Genomic DNA, 27,269 nt, shown 5'->3' on the forward strand with positions numbered 1-27,269 from the left:
GGGGCTGAGCTATTGGAGATTCCAATCGAGCCTAATATTTGCAGAGCCTGATGTGTGGGGAGGCTGGTCCTGCCACAGCTTCTGGGACTTGTTGGGGTAATTTTAGCACATTCATTAAGGGAGGACAGTACATTTTTTCCCCTTAATGAGCAAAGCTGCTTACTAAACAGGAAGAGGAGGGAGGGGGACGGGGAAGGCAGGGAGGGTGATGGGGAGTGTAACAGTGCTTTTAGAGGTCATTGGAGTTATCTGGCAGGGATAAGCAAGCCCCCAAGTGACTTTCCAGCATTTCTCTTGTTCAAACCCAAAGCTTTAGCAGCTTACTTCCTGCAGATATGATGCTTGAATGGAGCTGCCCCTACAGCAGCATGTGAGGCTGTGACATTCTCCTCTCTGTGTGGCCACTCAGGATATTCTCCTCTCCTGTAGCACCTAGCTAAGGCTGCAGTGAGCTGTGAGATGATGGGAAGCGCCTGTTGTGCCCAAATATCAAGGGAGTCACATGCAGTGCCACCAGCATGTCCAGCACTGGGGACCACAGCTGAGGATGTGCATCTCTCCTCGCCTTTCTGCCAGGCACTCACTCATGCTCCCTCAGCCCCAGCTGCTCTGGGAAGTTAATCCCTCCCAGTCAGGATTTTCATAGTGGCACCGTGTTATTAAAACGTGTGAAAAACTTCTCCCATGCAGAAATAAATGTGTCAGCTTGGAAACAAGGGCAAGTGGAGGATGGAGCTGCGTGGAGGAGGGACAGGTGCACAGGGTCCCTCCCCAGCAGCAGCGTTTCTGCCATTGCGTTGAGCTGAACTGCGTAAAATAACTTACAGTTTAATTACAGGGGCTCCTGCTTGTTGGTGTCATTAATGAGGCAACTGGCTTAATTTAGCTGAATAAAAACGGCTTTAATAGTGGAAACACTTTTGGCTGCTGGGTAATTAAGGGAAAAGAAAAAATGCTTGTTCTGGTCCTTGCAGATCTGGGCTCCTCTTTGTTCCATCCTCAGCCATCCCTTTTTTTAACCCCAGGAGTTCATTCAGGACTCCATGGGGCACTCCATGGCCCTGTCTGTCACTCATGCTGTGACAAAATGGCAAAGGTCACCTCCCCTCCCTGTCAATCACCAGCAAGGTCTTGGCAGTGCCTGCGGGAGCTGTGGGAGAGTGTGTGGGACATGGCGTGTCCCCTCCTGAAATGTAGAAGGGGGATGGAGGGAGGGAGCAAGAACGGGGGTTTAGCTGTCACTCAGTGACAGCAGCCTGCCCTTGAGGTGTGCAGTGAGGTGCTGGTGGAGAGGGCTGCTGGGGACAGGAGTAGGAGCCTTGGGAGCACGGCTGCTGCAGCAGGAGGATTGGGCAGTGGTGTTGAGCCTGAGCCATGGGTGGGTTGGGTGGGTCTGCCCTTGGCCTGGTCCAGGTGAGCTCTATCCAACCCCCTCTCCCTACTCAGCTCCTTTTGGTGGCAAAAAGCACCCTGGCAGTTACTTCTAGAGACTGTCTCTATGGAAAAGAGCATCTTGTGAGTGATGGAGAAAATGTCCCATGGCAAAGAAGCAGTTTGAATATGTTCCAAGAGTGCTGGTGGCAGATCTGTCCTGGGAGAAACAGGCTCCTGTTCATTGCTGAGAAATATGCAGGGAAGGCATTTTGCTTCTCTCTGTCTGCGTTTCCTTGACGTGTGATGTGCTGTATTTTGTTACAGGTGGAGCTGATGCATAGGCTGTTATAAAGGTTGTCTGGCACACTGCTACAGGGCTGCTTCCACTTTCCTATAATTCTGCCAAATTTTAATTGCTCAGCCTGAAGTTTTCTGTGTTGGGTGTCTGCTCCTGGCTGATTCTATTTTTTATTATTTCTTTCCAGTTTCGCATAAGAGCTTTCTCAAATGTTTGAGGTGGTAGAAGGGAGGTTGGAGAAAAGCTCTTTTGCTCAAGCTAGAAAATGCTAGTGATGCTCCTGTTACAGAACATTTGCACCCTCTTTTTGTGGAGGGAAAGAAATCTTGTCAAAAGGGCAGGCTTTGCTTGGAAGACTTGGTTTTGCTCAGGGACATCTTAGGTCAGCAGAATGGCTCTTGGTCCAGTTGGAGGGGAGAAATTTTGCAAAAGATGTTCAGGAATGAGTGAGGGAGAGGAGCAGCAGCTCTTCTTGGGACACTGCTGTTGGTGTGGGAGGGTGTAAAAGTGGGGAAGATCATAGGAAATTTGGGCATGGATAAGGAAATTGAGGCTAAGAAATATTTGGGAGTGGTTGGAGAGCGGTGAGTAGTGTGATTCAGCCAGCCAGGAGGGAAAAGGGAATGGGAAGGAGAGAGCTGGCACTGCCCAGCCACAGCATAGGAGGATGGGGGTTCTTGTCACTCCAGTAACAGGGATTTGGAGGTGAAAATGCTGCAGAAAGGCAGAATGGGCCTTTGAGAGACCTTCATCTGGAGCTGTGAGAGGACTAGTTCTGGATGTCAGTCCCTTGATTTTCCCCAACCCTCCCCATCTATGCTGTACAGAACACTGGGAAACTTGATTTGTGACTGGGGGGAACTTTGCAAGCACCAAACAGAAGTTACAAAGTGCTGGAGCTCGGATGCTCACCTGTGGAGGCATAATTTAATCTCCTGGTGTGCATGTACCGTGATTCCATCTCTAATTACAGAATCACATACTCCCTTCCCCAGGAAACCTGTCCCATCCAGCATGTGGGATGGGTCTGTTCTGGGGAGAAATCACTGCTGTGCAGTGAAGTTTCTCTGGAGGAGCTCGGTCTTCTGCAGCACAAGTCGGTGGCTGTACCCTTTTGTATGTGGAATCCCAGTGCCGGCATCTCTGACCTTTGGAGTTTTTGTGCACGAATTGGTGTTTTTTTAATGTGTGTTTGTGTGCAGCTCCTTTCGGTCTCTGTGCTGAAGTCTGTCTCTGAGCCTGAGGAAGGACCCTTGTGATGTTTTGAAGTACCCAAGGTGTCTGTTTCCAGGGACAGACATGTTCCTCCCTGTGTGTGTCCAGGCTGATATGAGACGGAGCCGTGGGTGTGTGTGCCCCTGACCAACCCTGCAGTAGTTGATGGTCAGGTCAGATCAAACACTGGCTTTGCCCTTTGGGAACAGAGTCTCCTGCCAGATGTGTGCAAGGAAAACCCATCTCCTCTCTCCCAAATGCTTGCTGTGGGTTATTGTCTGGGGGAGGGAGGAGGTGGTAGGAGTTGGTTTCCAGGCACTGTGGGGGATGAGAAGTGGAGCACATCTGCCTGGCAAAGCCCCTTGCATTAGTAAGGATGTATCCTTTCTCCATCTCTCTGTGTCCTAAATTGTAATAACACGATCATGCTATTTTTGATTCCCTTATTTGCGTGGAAAGCCTGTTGTTTTTTCTCTTCTCTTTCAGAATCCAATTTTCTCTTGACATTTCTGCCTAATGTAGCAAAACATGACCTTTGAGAAAGGACATTCCAGCGAGATTCACTCCCTCCTCTGCATTTCTGCCTCTCTCCCACATCTTGCTGTCTCTCATGCATCCCCTTTACGCTTCCTCCTTCTCCCTGGGCTGGGGGAGGGAGTTTACTGTCTCACTTTTCAGTAACAGTGAGTTGCTCCTTCCCCTCCCACTTTTCATCTGTCTTTGCTAAATTTCCAGGTGCTCAGTGCTCTGGGGTGGATAAAAGAGGGAGTCTTGTAATATTTTTCTTCCCCCCTGCTTAGCTTTACCTGCCATTTTTGCCGGCTTTGACAGAGGCTGGAAGGAGTTTGTCTGCAGATGTGGGAATGGTGGGATCATAGTCATGTGAAATGAGGTACCTGTGGTTTGCCGTGGTTCCCACAGTGGGATAGTCTGATGTGAAGCAGAGCCAGAATTTAAAAAAGGCAGCACTGTGCCATCATTGTGTTTGGGCTTGTTCTTCTGCCAGGCTCGTGAAGAGCCTTTGGGACAATGCTTTGTTGTGTGAGCAGCTTCTCCACTCCTAATTGCAGAATTCTGTGCAGGTGGGACAGGACCAGAATTGCTTTCCCCTTGCTGAAACTCAGTGGAAGGGAAGAAATGAATCTGTCATCCCAAATCCTTGTGCATCAGACCTGTGCCAGCAGGAGCCATGCAGGGGTTTGGTCTCTTGGTTTTAGCACTTAATTGCAAATCAAACAGGGTTTGGGGGCTGAGCCCTGCACAGCTGGACTGCCTTGGGTCATACCTCCTCTTTGGCCAGCCCAGAGCTGAATCAACCTCAGGTGATTTGTGCCTCTGGCTCTTCATTGCTCTTCCCCGTGGGCCAGGTTGAGGCAGAGGGGCTGCCCTGCCTGCCTGTGGCTCACAGAAGGGATGGATTTGGTGAAGGATGTGAGGCAGCCCCTCTTTTGTATGCTGGAGGCCAGCAAAGAGATTGGGGATTTGGGGTTCTCTCAGAGTTTGTGATCACCTGTTCCTCTGCTCACTCAGCCCATGGGCTGGTCACTGATTTGGTGGCTCTCAGGCTGCCCAGGTGTCCCTGGGAAGGCTGGCAAGAACAGAACAGAACGTGTTCCATTACCATCTTTTTGTGCTGTTAGAAACTGGGGGCTTTTCTCCTTCTGCTCACCCTGCTCCAGACACATTTCTTCCTCTTGTTTTTATTAATTCAGTTCCCTTTTACATTCTTTCATCCTCTCTGGCTTTCAGCTAAAGAGAAGATGTCTGCTGGGTTGCAAAGCTCTCCCAGGTAGATGAGATTTATGTTTTTGCAAGTTTGGGCAGATGGAGAGAGGGATGGGGAGCTGTTGGCTGCTGTGGCAGTGGTACCCCTGGGTGCAAACAGCATACAGCCATTCCGGGACACCTGGAACGCTCAGCTACTGCAGATCATATGATAACACCTTGGGTAATCATCGTGCTATCATTTGAACCTGGCTGTTACTATTTTTAACGTGAAGTTTGTACTTAATTTCTGTTCAAGTTCTGAAATTAGACTTGTTCTTTTTGCTTATGGTTGGTTGAGCTCCAGATTCATGGGCAAGAGTCAGACATTGGATTTTTTTTTCCCTTAACATTGCAGCAGGATATAAATCATTTTTCCCCTTTTAAAAAGAAAAAAAAAAAAAAAAGATGAGAAACTTTCATTTGGGTTTGTCCTCATTAAAATCTCTCATGATGAAATCTGAACCCGAGTTCTAAACTGCTTGACAGCCTCCCCATCGAGGAGGACGATGAGCTCTGTGGAGGTGGTAGGGCCATGTGCAGGAAGAATTATTTACAGTGACTACTTTTTTTTTCCCCCCTTAATTTTCAGAGACCTCTCCGGGAACCGGCTCACCACTCTGTCATGGCAACTCTTCCAGACACTGCGACTCTTTGAACTGTAAGTCCCACCCTGGGGGCATCTCTTGGGAAAAGACAGGAGGCTGAGAGGAGGAATGATTTCCAAATAGAGCTATTTTGAAGCCAGTGAATAATTACCTAAAACTCCAGTGGGCAGCAACATCCTTGGGAGGCTTTCCTTGGTATGGGAGCACCAGAGCAGAACTGCTTCTCTTTTAACTTCACAGCAGCTGGCTAATTAACATCAGGATGATGAACAAGTCATGCTTGGAGTAGTAAATGGTTGACTAACTCTGGGAGCACATTAGAAATACTTACTAGGCCAGATTTTGAGTGAATCTCTTCAAACGCTTGCTCTCATCTGTCACAGGGTAAGGCTAACTGCTTTCCTTTGGTTGGTGCACATGCTTTACTAGACACCCCTGCTTTTTGGGCCCCTAATTCCCTTTCTCTCTAGCAATGGAGACACTTCCCAGCTCTGATGTGGGAGATGAGGAGATAGTTGTGTCTCCTGGGGCACTGGTGGCCTTCAGCCTGCTGAATTATTGATGGAGCATTCAGCATTGTGCTTGAAGAATAAGTGGACACGAAATCAATGGAACGTTGCCCCGATGACCTGTTTTGTTGAATTTTAGAAATAGTTGTTTGGTGGGTATAAAAAAAATATATATGTAGGATTTGTCCCAGAGGATCCTGGGAAGCTCCATTCATCCTCACCGATGATCAATAGAGCTGTAAGCCAGAAGTGACTTATGAAAGAATAAAGACAGTCTTTCAAGTGGGAGTAAGTATGTTATCACCGGTGTTACTGCAGCGTATTTTATTTCTGTCAAATTGTTAAATGAAAAATACTAATAGTGATATTAGAAAATGGAGAAACGCCCTTCTGATGGGGAAATTTGGCTTGCAGAGTTAAAATGCTGAATTCAGAATTTCTACTTGCTGATTACAGCTCTAAATATTTTTCAAGCCTGGCTCGGGTTTCAAGTTTAATAGCATGAGTCATTTGTATTCTTAGACCTTTACTTATTGTCATTGCACTGTCTGGCAAAACTCAGATTGATGGTTGTTACCCAAGAGAGACCCAAGAGTGGAGGAGCAAATGGGGCTGCAGTCCTGAGCTGGAGGCACTTGCAGGGCCTGGGGTAATGGTGAGCCTGCAGATTAATGGGAACACTTCCAAAGGGGCTCGTTTTTATGTGCTTTTGCTTCATTTGGTCATATTTTGTTTCTTCAGGCACGTCCCAGGTCTGCCAGCTCCAGCCAGGCTCAAAAGACCAAAACTAAGCACAAAGGGAATTGAGAAACTACTTTTTGGGCAGCAAAGGGTACTTCACCTGATAAATACATCCGTGTTGTCTTGATATGAAGATCCTGGCAGGGAGCTGGTAGTTTGGGGTGGCTTTGGATAGTGTCAGGAAAGTCACTTGGGGCCAGCACTCTGCAGCGTGGCGAGCGGGAAGGAGCTGAATTACTTGGCCCCAGTTGGAGCTGTGCTCAGAGTAGTTTTCTTGGAGATAACAAATCCTTGAGCACAAAAGAAGTAGTGCACAAAGAAATGTGGGAGATCACAGGGCTGGCTGGTAGGAAGCCATGGTGGGGTGGAAAAGCAGTACTGATATGGTGTGTGCTGTCCATGGTGTCCCACAGGGAGGCTTGGCATCGTGTGGGGCAGGAGCCTCAGCTGAACCTCTCCTGCTCCAGGCTGTGAAAGGAGTCTTGGCAAACCAACCTCTGGCACCAGCTCCAGTGAGCAATTTAGACCTACAAATGTTCCTGCCCACAGGGGCCGCCTTGCTGTTGGCTGGGCTGGAGTAAGAGCCTGGTCAAATTAATTTTTCCCAAAGAATTGCTTTAGGTGCTTTCTGACAGATGTTCCCCTCTGAGTTCCTTGTAACTAAGGACTCTTCATCCACATAAGCACAGCTAGGACAGAGATTACCAAAATAATGTGGTGATGCTGTTCCCCCAACATGACAGGAGAGGGATATTTCATCTGATTTCCACTGGGATGTCAATTTTTAAGGGGCAGGGGGATGTGCCTGCAATGTTCTTCCTGGGGTTGAACTTTGGAATTGGTGGAAAGCAAGCAGCACAGAGGTGTATCCTGAGCTATGGGCTCTGAATAATCATTCACATAAAGATGTTGGGAATTAAGGTAAAGACACGTTTCCTACTGTGAGGTGGTTGTGGTCCTGACTGCTAGAAGGATGGGATCTGTTGGTGAGGAAGAGCAGATCTCCAGGATGGGGAAAAATTACTAATGGATCCACAAAAGTGGGAAATACTGTATTTTTTTTTTTAGAAATGCAGAGGATGGGTGAGTAAGAGAGAGTTTTTTGGCACACTGAGCTCCAAGGAGGCTTCCAGAACCTGGGAAGGAGATGGAATATATGGCCCACATAAAGTGAGTGTGAAACACTGGTGAAAGCTAGAAAGGGAGTTGCAGATTGACATCAGCCAAGGACTTGGAACTGAGCCAAAACTCTCTGGAAAGGGAGAAGGTGGTGAGCAACAGAGGCCAATGCAGAGACAGCTAGCCTGAGGAAGACAGGCTGAGCAGCAGCATTTGTGCACAGCAGTGGAGAGGCTAGAAGACTCCAGGGACACAGAGAAGCTGGCAAGAGCCCCCTCTTCTCCAGAGGGCTACGTCTGTGTGGACGGTTGGTGGAACAAGGGGGTGCAGAGGCTCACCAGAGATGCCTTACACTGAATTCCAGTGCCCCTGTGCTATCAGGGCATAATTGATCCAGAGGAAGGAAAGTCATCCAAGCCAAAACCGTGTCTTAGAACGAGGCAGCTCAGAGCAGTGGAGCATGTGGTGAGGGAGGCAGTGGGAGGATTGTCTCCAGGAAAGCATCGGGAGGAGAGGAACTACAACTGAGTGTGACATGGAGATTGCCAGGGAACACGAGACCTGACAAAGCCACTCGCAGTGAACAATGAGGAGTAAAGATCAGAAGAGTGCTGGGCAGGTGGATGGCAACTTGGGGCTTGAAATTGCTGCCTGACTGCATCCAAGGCATCGCAGCCTCATGAACGTGGTATTGCTTTAAAGAAGGATTTCTTGTTCAACAGAGCTGAGATTCTCCCCTGCTGACTCACTGAAGAAAGGATGGCAAAAATGAGGCACACTTCCAGAGACGATTATCTCTTGCTCATTCTGGTCAGAAATAAGGCTTGGAATGGTTTCCGGTAACTCCAGCCCTAATTCCCATGGCATGGGCTGACCTTGACCAGCAGGGCTCAGGCTAATGAGCGCACAACTCTCCTAAGTCTGAAGCTGAGTGTGCGCAGGGAAGCATCTGACACATGCAACAGCTCATAAACATTGGGCTTAGAGCCTTTCTTATCCAGAAGTCACAGCTGGTTTCCTCTGTCATGTCCTTGGCTTCCTTTGTCATGTCCTCAGAGAGTTTAGAGCTGACATTTCAAGAAATTCCTTCCCGGAAAGACCTAAGACTCTGGATCCAATTACGTCTTTGGTTGTATAAAACCTTGTAGTCCTGAACATCTTGCTGCTCTGCCCGACCCATCAGCATTTCCAATACCAGCAGTCCCTGCCAAGTTACCCTGCAGTACATTTCTGCAATGCCACAGCAAGAGGCTTTGGTGGGGATGGGGCACAGCAGCATCTCTGGTAATGTTATGAGTCCAACTTAACACGGTCTGTGCCTCCAGCTTTGAAACTTACCACTGCCAGCAGTCCCGGTAATAGAGCTGTGGCCAGACAGTGGGTACTTGCCTGCTCTCTGCATTAGCTGAGCCAGCTGCCAGACAGCACACACCACTCCCTGTCCCAGTCCCTCCCTTTCCATCCCAGCCCCTTCTGGCAGGGTTTCAGAAATAACAGTTTTGGTTGGACCACCAAGAGAAACCCCGGTTCTGGGAAATTAATAGGAACAAAAAAATTTAGATTTTGTTCTCTGCTGAGTGCTCCTTGCTTCTCAAGCTTAGGGAAGTGGCCTCAGTCCCAAGGTAGGAAGAGCATTTTAATTGTAAGAGCATAAAACCTTGGCAGGAATTTTATGTGAATTGAAACAGACAGGAGAAGTGTGGCAAGGATCTCTGCTGCCCTCTGAGAGGTTTTAGCTGCAGACAGCTTTGCTTTAGCTGGTGAATGGGGAGGCATGGGACAGGGTATGTGTCTCATTTAGCTGCCTAGTCTGGAAAAAACTACTTGTGTGTGTGAACTCCCTGTCTGTTCCAGAACACACTGGAGTGTTGATGGCATCTGTCTCCCACACTGGTCCACCCTGGTGAAGGCTCTTAGCACGATTGCCACAACTTTCCTCTTTCCCAAACATAATGCGCCGGTTTAGGGAAGGGGCTGTGCCCTGAGTACACCCTACTAACACTCTCTGCTTATGGTGCTAGTGGATGGCTCTGTCTCAGGTGCAGGTTCAGCCCCTTTTTGGATGAACTCTTTGAGTCACAGAGCAGCTCTGCTTGTGCAGAGAGCCCAGCTCCCATGCAGCTGTGCTATTTGCTGTTTCTCACAGGCATTTTCAGTTTTAAGGAGGGCTGAAGAAAGTGTGGGGGTGTGCAGAGCTCCTGAGTGCCTGCAGCCAAGCGATGCTTTGGCAACAATTGCAGCCTGCATGCAAAAAAGTGCCCTTTGGGTTTGTTTGTTCCTTCCAGGAGTAAGCTGCGCTGGATGTGAGCCCCTTGCCTTAATACTCACTGGGGTACTGCTGCACCTGTGGTCTGCAGCACAAGGCAGTGTCCCCTGGTCCAACATGTGTTTTGTCCAAAGGGCACCTTGTGGTCCCCATGGTGCTTCTCCTTCTTCAGGAACAGAAGGTGCACAAGCAGAGGGCTGTAGGTAGTGGAGGTGTGTTACAGAAATGTGAGAGGAAGAGTTGGAAGCAGCTGCATCTCCTAATGGTCCCTGTGAGGGAAGGGGATCTGAGGAGAAAATTGGAAGTCCAGTTTTTTTGGCCTGTTTAGGACAGTGTGAGTGTGGAATTCCCTATGCAGCTCTCTGGAGAGTTGGCTGGCATGGCAAGGCAGGCACCAAGACAGGAGGAAAGGGTATTTTCTGCATGTTGGGAATGCTTTAGCAATGCATATTAGGAACAATGGGTGCACACATCTGCCCCTTCTAGCCGCAGAGCTGTGCCAGCTGCCCGTGGCACTCAGCACAACCAGCCTGTGATGGGAGTTAATTTGTGCAAAAGCCCCTCTGGGGGTCTCGATTAGAGCCAGTTACATCGCTGGTGTTGGGGCAGGTTGTGGGCAAGTTCCGCCCTGAAGGCCGTGGCTCCTGTATTATTCATAGCCCTTCATGAATTAGCAACGGGCTGGGAAAGCTGCTGTCTCTTACTTACAGAGCTGCCCTTAAATGCAGGGACAGCAGCTCAAACAGCAGCCTCGTTTTGTGAGGATATTTGCACCAGAGCAGAATTTCTGCCCCATTGCATCTGACCTCCCCCAGCTCCCTGCGAGGTGCCAGGGTACATCTCCAGTTACCTGATCTGCTGTGGCCCTCACCTGCATACCATCCCATGTCCTGTTGGTATCAGTGATTCTGGGAGGATCCTGAGAAGGAGATTCATGGTTGTGTGGAAGAGGATGTGAAGCCTGTGCAAAGCCCTGGCAGTACCTGTCAGAGCACGCAGGGGATGTCTCATCACTCAAATCCCACCAAATCACTGCACTAATCTGCTCTGGTCTGTTAAATTTAGTGCTTTGGCCTTTGAGTTGCTTGTCTGAGCCTTGTACCTGTGTCACAGAGGTTTATGTGCTTTTGGTGGGAAAGAAATGAACTAATGAAAAGCCACAGAGTGAAGCTTAACTCAGTGTTTGCTCTAAAAAAAAAAGGTCAGATGACATCTTGATGTATTTGAAAATGCAAAGTGGCATCATTAGGGTTCAGGTTTAGCAACCCTGGGTGCTACCAGAAGACCCCTTCAGTTCCTGCTCTTGCAGCACTGTATTGACAAAACAGCAGCTGCAGATGTTTGGAAGGTTGCTTCCAAATCCTGTTAGATGGTGAAATTAATTTTGTAAAAGCAAGCATGAATTTTGCAGTAACACATGGAACAGAGCAGGAAAAAAGCTTTCCCCTGTATGAAGGGGGATCTGGATATCACGTGAAACAATGGTTTGACCTTTGGAGGTACTCTTCTGCTTTGGGGTGATGGAGCTCAATTTTTGCACTGCTGGCTCTGCTAATCCCAACTTTCTTTGCTTTACAGTTGTGTGGGGAGATAATTTGTTTGTCCAGGTTGAATCTCCTAGTTCTTCTCAAATTATTGTTCAACCATCTTTGGTAACTCAGTCCTGGCTGAGCACTGGGCTCTCCTCCCTGCTGGGACTTGCCCTTCTTGCATGTCCACAGAGACCTGTAGAGCTTTTAAAATGTAAATGAAATGGTTAATAGGTTGGAAAATCAATTATAATAAACATTCCTGGTATATAAACTATGTGTAAGTGTGGTTTAAATGAAGTACATTAAAGGCAGTGCTTTTCTCCATTTCTCCTAGCCAGGTCAGCAGGGTCTTAGCACAGTGCTGATTGATTTGATTAAAATGCATGTTCCCCTGCACATTAGCTCGTGTTCTGGGTCACCAGGAGCCTTTGTCTGTACAAGGAACTTGGGAGAAGAGCTGCCAGTTTCTCTGAGTGCTTGTGGGGGCTTGAATGGTGCTTTGCCCAGCAGAGTCTAGGACCACAACTGATGTGGGATTTGAAGGTGTAAATCAATATTTTATGGCAGTAGAGAGCTGTCTGCCCCTTTGGTGAGGGGTGGCTCTTTTGGGTGGCTGGCTGACAGTGGCACCAAGCCACAGTAGTGCAGATCTTGTGGTGAGAAACGGTGAATGCATCTGTGTGCTGCCCTGGGAGATGTAAAACCTTGTGTGCACTCATGAAGGAGACTGTGTGAACACATGGATGTGTGACTGTGGAAAAGACAGGAATAATAAGTGCCAGAAGACCCCGGGCAGATAACTTGGAGAAGATTCTACTTTGGCTCTTACACATGCATGGTGGCAGTCCTCCCTGGGGACTCCAGAGCTAGGTGACAGCTCTGCTCATCCTTCCCCATCCCACCATCCTCTCTCACCTCTCTCTGCCTGCAGGAGACTAGAGAGGAACCTTTTTAACTGCAGCTGTGACATCCGCTGGATCCAGCTCTGGCAGGAGAAGAGCGAGGCCAACCTGCAGTACCAGGATCTTTATTGCATGACCATGGATGCAGCCATCATCACTTTGAAGGAGATGAACATCACCCAGTGTGGTAAGGATCCCTGGACTGGACACGAGGGAGGCCAGGAGGGATCCCTGTCCAATCCAGCACCTCAGGTTCAGCTATTTTGGGAACCTGATGTAGCAGGATCCCACCATGTGGTTAAGAACAAGAAGGTTGGAGCTGGTTGGGATAGTTTGTAGATTAAAAATAGAATATCTGGGTAAATGTGAGGTTGCTATTAATGTGTATGAAAGATATTGGGTGATTTGGGGCATTTTCTTTACTGCAGTGCTGCTGCTTGACAAAGTGTCTGTAGTGAGTCTTTGTGATGTCTTGAAAAGAGCTGTTTCATGTAGATCTTCCTGTGCCCAACGAATCCTAGAAGCAGCATATTGTTAAAAGACACTGCCACCGAATCTTTTGTAATTACTCTTAGGAAATACACGTCTCTATTCATTTTCTTTTGTTTTATTTTTCAATTGAAATCCTGTATCTGTAGGGAAGAGCCAGAAGTGACTTTATATCTCTTTCTATTTCCTGCTGATATTTAAAAGAGTCCAGCAGCCCCAGGAGCAACACAAGGCATGTTCAATAGTTATCCCTTTTTCCTTCACCTTGTTCACACATCAGCTGCCTGTCTGGTGTCAGGTTTTGCTCTGCTATTGCTATTACTGGAAAGCATCCCTTGCAGAGTAAGGAAAAAGTGATGTACCTTCCACAGAGCAATTAAACTGTCTGTACACAAGCAGCCGTCAAACTCACAGGCTGAAAAAAGGAGGAAAACCAGATTTTATTTTTTTTAGTAATCATCCTCTGTACTAGAGATTTGGGCTTGTTACTTGTAGCAGTAGTAGACAAACAGCATGCACGTTTAGATTTGCATGACTTGTTTTTCTGTTGTTTTGCTGGTTAGTTGTTTTTTTTTCTAAGCTCACTCTGTCCCTTTAAGCTCTGGAAATTGGCCAAAGTGTGCCTTCGTGTGGATGAACTAAATTTGAGAGTGCTGTAATTTCCGCCCCACATGGGATGAATAAGCTGCAAGGATTAAACAACAACAAAGAAATCCTTGGGGATCAGGGACAGGAGGAGAGACGGCTCCATCAGTGGTGGCATTAGATTGCAGAGGACAGCAGGGTGCTGATTTGGGAACAAAAATGTGCTGGTGTGCTGGGTAAACACCTCCTCTGACCATGCAAACTCCTGGAAGGGCAGGGAGCCACACAGGTCTGCTTTTCTCCAGAGAAGTCTTTCTGTTCAAGCATTAAGACTCTAGGGCAGTTGTAAGGACACCACATTTATCCCTGTCCTTTGGTGCTGAGGGCAGGCATGGCTTGGTGTGGCCATGTTTGATACCAGCTCAGCCTGGAGAAGATCATATGTATCCTTCCCATCTCCCTCTCCATTATTGCTGCCATCTATGCGGCATTGCCAGGTCTTGACAGCTGCTTTCTTCCTTCTGGCATCCCCCCAGTAGGTACTATGCTCCTTCCATCCTGGTGTCACTCTTTGATGGCCATGAAAGGGTGTGTGTCCCCATCCATGGCTTTGCCTTGGCATGACGGATGCTGCTGCCCTATGATGGGATGGGACCACTGGTCAGTTCCTCCAGCCCTGCTTACTCAATTTTTCTCTGAAAACCTCCCCTATTCAAGAAGACTATTTGGCTTTCTTGCAACCAGCACTGTCTAGTTTCACATTGCAAGGATATTTGGTGCCTGTGGCGCCAAGTAAGGAACTGGTGTAAATCAGAGCCACCATAAATCAGTGAATCCCTCTGCTACCACCGAGGAAGAACAAGGGCACCTTCTATTAGGAGAGCTGCAGTTAATGTGAGCACACATCCTTGGTCATCTATTCTTGATTGTTATAAATTAGAGGGACACTTTCTTCACCTGGAATGCTGAGTGCTGTGTGCCTTGTCCCTGGAGATGGGGATGCATTGGATCCTCTCCCAGTACACACAGTTTTCTCAGCCCAGGTGATTGCCCTTGTGAGCAACTTCCGTGGGAGTAGAGAGATGGGGATGGGGGTTGTGTGAGAGGAAGAGCAGCCAGAACTGGACATCAAGTGTTGGATTCAAAGCTGGTGAAAGGGTCTCCTCAGCTGGCACATCTCCAGTGTCTACATTTTCCCCTGTCTCCAATATCCCTCCTTTTCTTGGTAGGGCAAGGCCATGCTCTTGCCTCATGCTACTCATCTCAGGGTGCTGGAGGCTGATTTGGAAAAGAGCTTGGTGGGATCTGGGTCCACACTGTTCCTGTGGCCAGCTGTAAGAAATTCTGCCCCACACCTGAGTGGGTTTTTTTTTTGTCTCCTTTAGACCTCCCTGAGATCAGTGTGAGCCATGTGAACCTGACAGTGCGGGAAGGGGAGAACGCCGTCATCACCTGCAATGGCTCAGGGTCACCGCTGCCGGACGTGGACTGGACAGTGGCTGAACTCCACTCCATCAACACCCACCAGGTGGGGGCTGCAGCACCCCAGTGCTGCCTCTGCACCATGTGGCAAGAGCAAAGCAGCTGCCAGGGTTTCCCAGGTCCACACATGCAGGGCAGAGGGTCGGGTAGATGGTATGAGAAAAGAGAAATTGTCGTATCCAAAGGAAAGCTGAAGCCATGCTCTATCCACGTGAAAAGATGGGGACTCCCAGAAGGGAGCAAAGCCTTTCTTCTGTGTGGCAGGAAAGTGAAGATGAAAGAGCTTCAGAGCTCAGGGCTCCCTGGTTGAATTAACTCATGTGTCCTCTGATGGAACTCCAGTGAAACTACCTGTTTGCTATCGCTAAGTAGCAGCTAAGTAAGATTTTCCAGAGGCTGGCCATGCTTATCAGTGCTACAGTGTCATGGCTCTCCCCATCTCAGTATTTCCGCTTACAAGATGTGGTGTGTTTGATCAGGTGAGGAAATACCTCCCTTCACCCAGACCCCAGGTGTCTTTGGATTTTGGAGACCTCCTCACACGGAAACTGTGATCCTCCTTTTCTGGGGATGGTAGAGGGGAGGAAAGGAGCCACCAGATACTGATTTCTGTCTGTATTTCTCTTTGGGATTTTTAGACCAACCTCAACTGGACCAATGTTCATGCCATCAATTTGACCTTGGTGAACGTCACCAGCGAGGACAATGGATTCCTGCTTACCTGCATTGCTGAGAACGTAGTGGGGATGAGCAATGCCAGTGTGCTGCTCACTGTCTACTGTAAGTACCAGTGGAGAGACCTTGTCCAAACAGAGCCCAGAGGGGCTGCTCTGGGGGCTGTTTGAATGCATGGCCACTTGCTGTGTCACAACCAGTGTCATACTGGTTTTGTGGGAGAAGATTAGAAGGAGCTGAGCACAGTGAGATGCAGGTGGATCCTCACACAGTTCTCTCTCTCAAATGTCAGTAATTTTGCTTTCCTGATGCTTCCATTAATCCAGAAATGAGCACAAGAGCGGAGAAGGAATGACAGTGCCACAGTAGTGGTGGTGGGCATTTCCTGCATATGTCTTGGAAGATTCAAGAAAGAAAAGCCATAGAGGGACTAAAAATCTCTGAACGAATGCAAAGTTTCTTGTCCTGATGCTATGTGAGAGGTTCAATGGCACCCTTGCTACAGACAGTTTAAACCTTGCTACTAATTTCAGGGATGTTAGTGCTTCCTCTCAGGTCAGAGCCTGCAAAGTTAAACTGCAAATGTCATACAAATGTGCATGTGTCAAATTTGAACTGTTCACTTTTATCTGCAAGTAGCTCAACTTTCTTTGTGCTTTCTAATATAACAAAACCCTGACCTTAAAAGGAAGTTTACACAGCTTTGTGGTCTCAAGCAGCTGAGATTTGCTATATTTTGCTGTGTCTGTAATATTTGCCCTTACTCTGTAGTTTGAAAATCTGTCCCCCACCCCCAAACTTGCCATGTAGAGCAGAGACCCTTGTGGGATTCTGTCTACTCTTGGTAAAACCATGCATGCTGTGTGATGCATTACTTCTTTTATCTTCCTTCAATAAGTGCTATTGATGGATTGAAGGATGGAGGTAATTAAAGTTCAGTCCAGCTCAGAGCTGACTGGTCAGCAGACAGGTGTTTTTTGCACAGTGTTTTAGCACCTGTTCCTCCACACCTTGAACAGCACTATGTCCATGCCTATTTTCACCCGTGAAATCCTCTAAGCTGCCAACAGATTCTGCTACCCTTGCTCTTGTTTCACAGAGCCATCACTGGGGCTGTGATTTCACACTGAAAAGATCTGAGTTTGTGTGTGTAGGTGGCTGCCTGTTTTGAATCCCCTTGCCAGGAAGATACGAACCAGCCACATGCAGATCTGGGCTTGTGAACGAGAGGGTGGCTGGGACACGACTCTGTGGTTCAGGGTTGATGGGTGCTGGTGGGAGAATTTTGCTGAGCTCCAACCAGCTCTGCACCTTCTTCTCTTCTGTCACCTTCACTGACTTAAAAATTCACTGTCTTTTTTCAAATACGGGTCCTGGTTGGTATGTTGGTTTTCCTCCTTGTGGATGCCCAATGGATTGTCTTTGCAGCTGGATGGAAAAGGAGAGTCTTAGGGAAGTCATACATCTTTGTGTCATGTATCTTTGCACAAAACTTGTTCTTCTAGTTCAGACCTTGCCAGCCTTGGGGTTTGGGACCTTGCGTGTAGGCGTTGTAAATGGGGTTTTAGAAGCTATAGCAGAGCAACATTTGAATTCTTGGTGTGTCCCAAGGGGAAGACAGTGCATATGCAATAAATTGCAGGAGTTCCTGCATTTCTTATCCCTCTCCCACTCTACTCCCTTTAATTAAAACACCCCTGGAGGCTGTTCGGCGAGTGAGAACTCCTTTGGGATATTCAGGCAGTCAAAGCCCCCAAGGACAGACAGTCTCTGAGGGATGTTTGCTTCCACAGCTATGCAATCCAGAATTGCTCAGTGTGACTGAAGAGCTCCCATAGGCACCTTGCACATGTGTAATATAACAGTGCTACGTCACCATGTCCTCCTTAATGGGGACAGGCAGTCTCCCCGGGATCCCTTGGGGGAAAGAGAGCAGCAGTAAATGTGTGGACAGGACAGTTCAAGCTTAATTATTTCTGGGCCGGTGAAATTTCCATCCCTGTCTTTAATTTATACCCCTGCTTGGAAGGCCAAGAGGCCTGGCCATGGCTCAGACCCTCCTTTGAGGGAGGGTTGAATGGTTCTCGTGACAGCGCTGCTTCTTTACAGACATCCATGGGAAGAGTAGGAGGAGTAGGTGATTTTGGAGGTTTTCAATGCTCTTAGTTTCCGTGGTGCACAGCGTGGTGACATTGGGTGGAGGTTGCTGTGAGCCTGCCATGTTTCTCTCTGCTAGATCCCCCTCGCATCCTCACCCTGGAGGAGCCGGTGCTACACATGGACCACTGCATTGCATTTGCAGTGCATGGGAACCCAGCTCCCACCCTCCACTGGCTGCACAACGGCCAGGTGCTCCGGGAGACAGAGATCATCCGCATGGAGTTCTACCAACAAGGGGAAGTGTCTGAGGGTTGCCTGCTCTTCAACAAACCCACTCACTACAACAATGGCAACTACACGATTGTGGCTACCAACCAGCTGGGCTCAGCCAACCAAACTATCAAAGGACACTTCCTTGAAAAGCCTTTCCCAGGTAGGATATTCAGTTTATCTCGTCAGGGCTCCTTGCAATCCAAAGGTCTTACTATGGCCCTGCCAGTAGTCCTTGCACCCCAACAAGGCCTTGACAACCCACGTTGGCTTTGTCTGAACATCACATTGGAAGAGGTGACCCCTGGCAGCCTCTTCTGATCAGTATGATTTTTCGTACACAAGTGTACTTTGATGTCATATGAACTCTTTAATGTTGGGACAGGCTCTAACTGCTTTAGATAATTTTATTTTATAGCCTATTCTGCAGTGTATTTATTTATTTATTTATTTATTTTAAAGATCTTTAGGAATTTCAATAGGATATAGGATGTAAGTTTTAGCCAATTGTTTTGGATCTCCTTTTGGGTGCCCCAAAGAGGTTGCTGAATTTTTTAGAGAGAAAGTGTTCTGCTGTGTGGTAGTCATAAGCTATAGAAAGGAAAAGCCTTTGAAGTGATGCAGCCTGCCCCTTTGTGTTTTTTTGGTTTTGGTTTTTTTTTTCACTTCTGCCTTGCATTTGTGAAATGATTAAAGCTGGATGCAGCGGCGTCAGGATTGTTTTCTTTCTGAATGCAATATGTGCAATTCCAGGATGACAGGGCTACAAAAGATGCGACAGCTCAATTAGTCACTTTGCATCAGTTTGCCGGGATTTCTTAACTGATTGCTTGGAATTCCCTCTTGTACTCCCTGGTGATTCACAGCCTAAGTGCAAAAAAAAAAAAAGAAAAAAAAGCTTTTGAGGACATGAAGATCCATCTCTGGGAAGCACTGTAGAGACTTTTGTGGTGGCCTGTCTGCTGTATAGGAGCATCTTGGTCTCTTCCCTGACAGCGCAACACCACACTGGCCATCATGGAGTTAAGATCTGTGCTGCCTTCAGGAATGATGCCATGAGAAAGTGGCAGCTCTAAATTGGCCCCTGCAGCCCAAGAAAATCCAGCAAAATAGGCCGTTTGCTAAATATAGCAAAATACCAACGGTACTCTCATTTATTATTTATATCACACCATATATGTACACAGAGTTTTCCCGCAGGTCAAATATCATAAATGCAAACCCAAATCTCTGCCTTGAAGATCTGACAATTGAACAAATGAGCTGATATGGATGGGAGTGGAAAATTTGTATTCTGACTTCAAGGATGCTGCCTTGTTTGACTATCTGACCTATTTATGTTTCCTTCTGTCAGGGCAGAAGAGTTTATCACATGTAGGTGGGTGAGGAGAGGTGCACAGGTTTGCAGTCTCAGCTCTGTCAGGTCCCACCTTTGTGGCTCAATTTCCCCACCTGTGAAATGGGGACAGCTCCTAAGTAGGTGTTGGACCTGCAGGAAAGGGAGGCAGATACGCTGCGCTGGAGAGCTGATTTTGGAGAGGGATCTGAGCCATGCTGTTGTGTGGAAAAGCACACTGATGTTTGAAGAGCATCTTGTGTTAGAGGCTCTGGGAGAATGGGGTTCTGTGAATATATGTAAAAATCTTGCCCTTGTGAATGCAGCTCCACCCACACCTCATGTGCTGTTCGTGTGGGGTGCTTACTGACCCTGAACCATCTCTCAGCAGGAGCTGACCCATTTCCTTTATTTCTTCTGATCCACAGTCCCAAGCCATTCCTCTCCCTGGCAGACCCTGTCAGCCCAATGCAGGATGTAATTTACTTTCCTTGAAGCTTGTTGCTTCATCCACTACCACAGCTGACATATACATTCACTGCAGCTGACGTTTATAATTTCCCATTTGAAGGTAGATTCCTTCAGAAAATGCCACACATTGAAGGTTCCCCAGTGTAGCTGATTCAAGCCCCTTGTTGATCAGCAATTCACACATACAAGGGCTTTGCTGTCACTACCCAGGGTGAGATTATTAGTCTTAATTAATTAACAAAAGCACAGTGCCTGGAAGACTTTCTGTCAGCATAGAAAAGGACCTATGACCATGTATTTTAGAACTCCCTGGTCAAAAACCTCTCACTGGTAAAAGGCCACACTCTGCTTTCCAGGCTGAGAGGAGCGAGGTGCTGTTAGAAGCTGGGATCTGGGACATGTGAGCTCCATGACATATCTGCCTTCTCTCTGATGCTGCAGGGCAGTGGCTCCCGGGACAGATTTGTGACATTTCCTGTAAAAATCTCATTGCATGTTGTCATTGGTATGTCTGCCACAGGCTACCGACTCCTTGTTTAATCCACAAAGGTTAATGTAGCTGTGATGAATGTTCAGTTCTCTGGGAACTTCTCACAGAACTCAAGTTAGCTGAAATTTTTTAGCTATTTTTTAATGCTTGCTAAAAGAGGGTTTAATGGGAAAAAAAAAAACAAAACAACAACCTTTATATGCATTTCTGTTGAATTTGCTTAGTCCAGCAGAGAAAAATAGAAAGGGGAAAATGTAGAAGCAGCAAGAATTTTATGACTAGACTCTGCCTTAATCGAGAAAAAAGACTCCAAATAAAATATTTTTTTTTTTCTATATTTCCCCCCCCTCTTGCTAGAAAAAGCCAAGGTGGATTACTCATCTGCTTGACTTAAAACAAAAATATTTGTTCAGGTTTTTCCCCCGGTTTGGAAGGCTGTGTTTGTCACCTGGGGTTTGTTTTACACTCCCCTTACAAATCTCACCCATGTTCCTGTGTGAGCATTTCAGCATCCTTCCAGGAGCCCTCTGCCAGCAAAGCTGTGTAACCTCAAGTTAATACTGGCCTCAGTTTCTTACACGGGCGAGTGAATTGGAAGCTGACGTGATTCTCACTCAGTGTAAACTGAGTGTCACTGAGGGCTTTAGGCCCCACTGTCTGGGGCCTCGCCACCTCCGGAGCTGGAGAAGCTTTGCTGAATAGACTGGAGCAGTCAGCCTGCTGACAGCAGGGCCTGCTGGGCTTGTCTCGGGCAAGGGGCAGCTCTTGGACAGCCACAGCCTCCGTGTCCAGCTCAGAAGATATCATCTGTTCTGAGTGGCTCATGAAAAGCACGTCAGAGGAGGTCTCCTTGAACTCCCATCCTCAAGCTGGGCTCTCCTCCGTGGGAGTTGGTCCTCATCCTTGAAGGATTTTATCTGTGGGTGCACACTGCCATGCAAGGACAAAACTATTTCTGCCCCCTCCACCTCCATCCTGCTGAGCCCTGTGTGTCTGTTGAGCTTTGCTCACCTGCTGGAAGCAGGGTTGTTTACCAATCATTCAGAGCGCTACTTGTTCTCCATTTTGGCCTCACAGCAGTATCCCTCCCCTCCTCTTTCAGCCCAAGGCTCTCCATCCTGACCTCCAGCATGTCCTGCTGGCACATACGCTGCAGTTTCCAAGAACAGCTGCCCAAGAGGAAAAAATGTGAAAAGTTGGTTTCCTGGGCTCTTTGGGGTGGTGGAGTATGTCTGAGGTGGGTGGGGAAGGAGACCCTTCTCCCTTTGCTGTGCTGCTAACTGTGTTGCTTCTCTCTTTGTCCTTTCCACAGAGAGTACGGACAACTTTGTCTCAAGTAAGTGTCTCCTTGCCTTTTGAATACTGTGGCTGGTTTGTCTATGTGGTTCCCCCTTCCCCTCTGTGAATTACAGAACAAAAATGAGGAAGCCAGAAGCAGGTTGGTGGAGATTGCACAAAGCCTTGGCTTCCCTGTGCATGAACAAGATTGTTGGGCAGCTTGTGACCAGCTCGGTAATCTAAGGAGACCAGGAGATGTTCACCAGCCTCTAGTGGTTTCCCAAAGAAGGTCCTACAAAGGAAATGATGCTTGGTTGTGGTGAAGCAAAAGGGATTTTTCATGCAGGCTGGGCTGTCCTCAACAACAACATCTCTCTGGTGTGGCCTGGGATGAGAAGCAGGACTCAATTCTGTAGTGTTTCTTCAACAAATTCTTCCCTCTGCCCCGCAAAACACATCATATACTACACACCACAAAAAGTATTTGATTTACTGTTTCTTCAGATCAAGTTTTGCTGGAATCAGTTGTGTTTTAACTCCACTTAGCTCTGCAGATTCCTGAAAACTAGGAAGAGGGCTCAAGGGTGGTGGGAACCTATTCCAGGACACCAGGAACCCAAAAGTTTCTCATTTGTGAGGCTGGAACAACATCAGCATAGTGCGGGTCTGTGTTTTCTCTGCTGATGTGCACAGGGAACTCTCTGATGGTGCCTTACGAAACAGAAAGTTGCAGCTTCTTTTAGGGATGAACTGAATCTTGTTAGACCAGGCACTGCTGTTGGAATGTGCTGGTCTTAGGAGTCCCGTGGGAGCCACACTGAATTTTGTGTCTTTGGTGTTTTGGTTTCAGTCGGTGATTATGAAGTGAGTCCCACCCCACCGATCACTGTGACCCACAAACCAGAGGAGGACACTTTTGGGGTGAGTCCTGGTCTCTTCTCTACAGAACTGCTTTGCATTCATCCCTGGTAATTGATGACTCAGTATTTGTATTTTTCTGCTGTTTTGAGATATTTGCAAGGAAAATCTCTTCATTTATGAATCAAGACAGCAATCAGAAGGATTTTGTGGCTTGCGTCAGGGAGGTAAAATACTGATACAAACCATCTGATCCTCTTGGGTCTGCAGTGTGGAACCAGGGAACTCTTTGAAAACAAGGCATCCTGTGAAGTCTCTGCTGGAGGGGTCAGGAATTCTCACTCTAAAAAAGTATCACTCAGAGAACAAACAAACAGGCAGTTGTGTGTTTTGGACTGTTATTGATCTGTTAAGCTTAGCCTGGTGAGGGACCTGGGTTTAGTTTGGTTCAGTTCTGTCAATGTCTGTTTGCCCTCTCTCTTGCTGTGCAGGACATACCTAAAATGAAAAAAGAATGTAAGTCTAGGGCTTATCAGATCTCAGCATTGTCTTTCTTCTGCAGAATGCTGCTAGGAAAAAGAAAAAAAAAAGTGCATAAGTATTAGAAGAAAAAAATTAGCATCTTACGCAATTGCTCTAATTCTGTGAAAGTTTTAAGATACTGGAATTTCTGAGGTATCAACAGAATAAGCAAAACTCAGTCCATCCTGGTTTCAGTTCTCATCTAACAGAAAACTTCCTTTAACAGAAGTGGAAGCTTTGAATAGTGAGGCTGGAGTAATAATGCTCACTGATTATTAAATATAAAGCACAGAAAACAAGCTGGGGATGAAAATAGAGTGTGGTAAAATAAAAATTTAAAAATATCATAACAAATGTACCAAGAGCAGGGAAAAGGATTGCAAAATTAAATTACTTCTTCCTGGTTAAATGATGTATTTTCTATTATAGCAGAATATAGTTTTGTAAAAGGAAGCAAAGTTTAAATGCATCACAAGACCTAATACAGAACAATTGGACACATGCCAGAGAAATCGTTGTTTACATCAATGCAATAAAAATATTTCGAGCAAAGACTTGAAGGAATAAATATTCATAAATATTAAAATAAGCCTGGGATTGTAAACCCTTTAGGGCAAGGAGGTTTTCTTTCCCTGCTTGTACACTGCCACAGTGGAACCACAGTTCCGGTGAAGGACTTGGACATTGTTGCAGTATAAATATTTACTAGTAAAATTACAATAAATAGGGAACTGTTAGAGGCTTTTGAAAAACTCAGTTATTTTAAGGGGGAAAAACTCCTTAGTTCTACTTAATTTCTTCTGTTTTCTCTTTGTGTTGTGTTATTTTCCCTCACTCTGTCCTGAGGGATGTTTGGATGGAGGCAGAATTGTGCTTCCCAGCTGAGCTTTGAATAGCTTTAGTGTTGTAATGCCATGGCAAAGAGTTGATGTCAGAAGTGGAGGCTTGGGATGTGATGCAGAGAAGGGAGAGCCCAGGCATTGGAGCAGAGGTCTTTTTTTCCCTGCAGATATATGGAGTGAGAGGCTGGGGAAAACTGGTGACAGAACAGCATCACTGATGGAAAGATCCCAGACCTCCCAGTCCTGCAAAAAGCCTGTAATGCCTCCAAGCTGTGCCAGGGCCTGCTGCTTTAGCTTGTGTTCTGCTCCATAACTGATATCCACAGGGCTGCAGCAGATGGTGTGAGCCTATAGAAAGGTTACCTGGGCAAGGAGGTGCTGTATTTGTGATCTAGGCTCCTAAAATCCTCTGTGTTGACTCTAAGGCTTTTTCCTTCCAGGTTTCCATAGCGGTTGGGCTGGCAGCTTTTGCTTGTGTCCTCTTGGTCGTCCTCTTTATTATGATCAACAAGTATGGCCGGCGGTCCAAGTTTGGGATGAAAGGTAGGTGCAGTCGCTTTGCCCTAGCAGGAGGCACCTGCCAGGATTGCCCGGCTCTTGTAGCACAGCTGGAAAGGTGTTGTGGCTTTATTCCTACAAAGCAAAGCCTTCTCAAGGGAATGCAGTCCTCTTCTGTTTGTTGAGAGAGTAATGGAGACAAGTGGGCTGGTGGTTCTCGCCTGTGTGGGCAGAAGTGTGGATGTGTGTTCCTCATGAGCACATAACTGCATCTGCAGGTTGTCCAGGAGAGATTTGAGCCTGCTCCCTCCAGCTCTGCATAGTGTTCAGGACAGCACAATCTTGGGTGAAATCCGTTTTATGGACTTGGTGGTGCAGAGGCTTCCCCTGCACTGGCTGCAGAGCACAGGGTGTGCAGCAGGGACAGAAGGATGTGAAGCTGGTTTGAGTTCTGCTGGGAGGGCAGGTGCAGCCACTCTGTGTCTTTCTGTGAGTGGGGACTGAGATGCTGCTGTCACTTTATGCCCTTACTGGGAAGGCAGTGGTGTGGAAGGTCTCTTTCTGATGACTCTCTGATGAAAGGTTTCCTCCACTGTGTCATGAATAATGACTTCAGAAATTTATTTCAAGTGTCACTGATAGTGACTGGGAAGTGAGAAGGCGTTTGATGTTTGCCTGGCAGAACTGGTCTCTGTCCTACTGACACCAGCTCTGTGATGTGACAGAGCCAATGCCAGAAGTAGATGATGCTGTGCCATCTGCTTTTTGTGACTCTGCTGGTATCTCCAGCTGGGCAGCGTTGGTGGTGCCCGGTGAAGGCTGAAGGAAGCCTTCACATGACAAAGCAGTTCCCAGCTAACTGGTGGCTCATGCATGCACTGTTTGAAGCCAGGCTTTGACAAACACGAGTTTCTCCCAAGGCTCCCAAGTCGCTGCCTGTTTCCTGGCCTTGCTGTGGTCTATGCTACAGGGCAGGCTGATAGGTTTGGGAATGTTCCCTGCACTTGCCTAGGGCTTTGTTTTCTTCACGTAGATATTTCCTGAGTGGGTCCAGATGGGATTCTGGCTGGAGTTTCTCCTATGTATCCTATGGAGATAGAAGACAGGACATTTAATTAAATAGTGAATCCTCTACACCAGCTTAGGAATGCTAAGTCCATATGTCCAATGATAAGAACCATCTGGTGGAGTGTACTGACTGGTGGGTGGAGTAGAGGAATGGAAGACATGGTTCCTGGGATCAATTCCCAGCTCTTCTAATGACTCACTTAGTGGCCATAGGCAATTAGCTGTCTTAACCTCTGTCTTTGCTCTAATTTCCCCATCTGGAAAACTGGGATGATGTTATGTGCTTTCTGGAGGGATTTGTCAGAACACTTTGGAAATGCTTGGGCATGTGCCACTGATGGAGCTTTGAGATACAAATATGAAAAGGAAAAGTAACATCTGACTCTAGTGGAAGAATCAAAGAGGAGTGAAGTGAGCCTAATGTGAGTAACAAGTCTTGATGAACAGATGTGTGTACGTGTTTAGAGGTGTTTGGATAAGTATGTCAGTGGATATTCTGCATTCCCAGAAACCAGACGGGTGCCATGATGGGCCCTTGTGTGTGGAGTTTAACAGAGGAAAATTGTTTTGCTGGAAAAGTCTGCTTGCCTCCCCATCATGCCATGTTTCTTCCAATTCTGATATGAAACCACAACCCTGCAAAGTTTCTACAATTTTTATTGGATTTACTTGGAGAAATGGAGTTGACAGAAGACAAATACATCTTCAAAATCATGGAGATTATTAATTCACAATTGTCATAGGCACCACCATAGCCTACTCACATTGCACAAGTTCTGCTCTGCTCAGTTAACTCTTGGGCAGGAGGCATCTTTTATGGCACCCAGTGTATTACAATTTACTAAGGAATAAAAAAAAATCCAAACCATGAGTCTTTTTGGGCAAGTGCATCCCTGATTAAGGAGCTATTTGTTGCCAGCTGATATATTGCCACTTGTTGTTGAAATCCCAGCTTGGCAGGCCTGCAGGAGCAGGTTTTTCCTGTTGATTTTGTCAGATGCAGAACATTGTGTGCTCATGTTGGACATGTTACCTAAAGCACCTCATGAGTCTTTCTGAGTACATCTTTTTCCTTCTGCTTCTCCTAGTGTTGAGCAGATGGTTTATTTCCTAGAGAGAGGTGAACGTGGACTGACAGAGTTGGATGTCACATTGGGTTTGGAAGGCTCCCTGGGCCAGCTTGCTGCATTGCCCACCAGGCTGCCAAGTGTCCAACATCCCAGCTGCCTTTGGAAAGAAAGTCATTGTGACTTGAGGGACGTGTGCTGGGAGAGCACTCCGAGGGGACGGTCTGTCCACCTTTGTTTTCCTCTGGCTGGTAGCACACCCTAGGAGCAGCGCAGCTCAGTCCTGGCAGAGTCAGCCCCGGTGACTGATGCAGGAGCAGCGGAGCGGTGGGAAAGCCCGCGGAGCCAAGCGTGCCTCCGCCTGGCACCAACAAAAGCTCCTTTGAGAGCGGCTCTGACGCGCTGAGCTCCTGGGCTGAGCCGGCCTAGCCTGGCTCCCGGCCATCCCTCTCGCCTTCCCCTCCGGAGAGGGCATTCATTAACACGGACCGGCGGAGATCGGATCCCCTTTCTGGCCGCCGATCGGCTTTGGCTGCTGGAGCTGGGAGGGAACGGGGGTGGGCTGGGGCAGCCGGGGGGAGCCCGGAGGTCGCTGGAGCGGGGGTGGTGGAGGCGGCAGGGAAATGGCAAACAAAGCACCTTTTTTTTTTTTTTTTTTTTTTTTTTTTTTTTTTTTTTTTGTGAAAAGCGGTGTTGCATGAGCGACAAGGAGGCAGTTGAGGGAAAACCACTGGGAAAAGTGAATGTTAAAAGTGAGACTCGGTGTAGTTGCAGAAGTGCAGACACTTGCTGAAGGGTGTTGTATGCAGAGGGGGGGCTGGGATGCTTTTTAAAGCCTTGTATTAGTGTGGGGAAAAGAAAAGGGTCTTACCAAGCAAGAAATTGAAGTTTGAAGTCCTTTGGTTTACTC

General features: G+C 47.4%; 1 protein-coding gene across 3 annotated transcripts in view; it reads left to right on the forward strand.

Moving 5' to 3' along the window:
* The window catches only part of NTRK3 (neurotrophic receptor tyrosine kinase 3), a 206,906-nt gene that overhangs the window by 48,160 nt on the left and 131,477 nt on the right, over positions 1 to 27,269 (forward strand). For all 3 annotated transcript variants that reach the window (XM_066196725.1, XM_066196727.1, XM_066196726.1), the window contains exons 4-11: positions 5,244 to 5,312; positions 12,358 to 12,515; positions 14,788 to 14,930; positions 15,523 to 15,664; positions 17,796 to 18,092; positions 21,539 to 21,562; positions 22,355 to 22,425; positions 24,167 to 24,269. In XM_066196725.1, coding sequence (XP_066052822.1) covers positions 5,244 to 5,312; positions 12,358 to 12,515; positions 14,788 to 14,930; positions 15,523 to 15,664; positions 17,796 to 18,092; positions 21,539 to 21,562; positions 22,355 to 22,425; positions 24,167 to 24,269 — 1,007 coding nt within the window. The remainder of the gene's footprint in view (positions 1 to 5,243; positions 5,313 to 12,357; positions 12,516 to 14,787; positions 14,931 to 15,522; positions 15,665 to 17,795; positions 18,093 to 21,538; positions 21,563 to 22,354; positions 22,426 to 24,166; positions 24,270 to 27,269) is intronic.

This window comes from Chamaea fasciata, unplaced genomic scaffold, assembly GCF_029207755.1.
Source record: "Chamaea fasciata isolate MVZ Bird 193981 ecotype frontalis unplaced genomic scaffold, bChaFas1.0.hap1 SCAF_14, whole genome shotgun sequence".
NCBI lineage: Eukaryota > Metazoa > Chordata > Aves > Passeriformes > Sylviidae > Chamaea > Chamaea fasciata.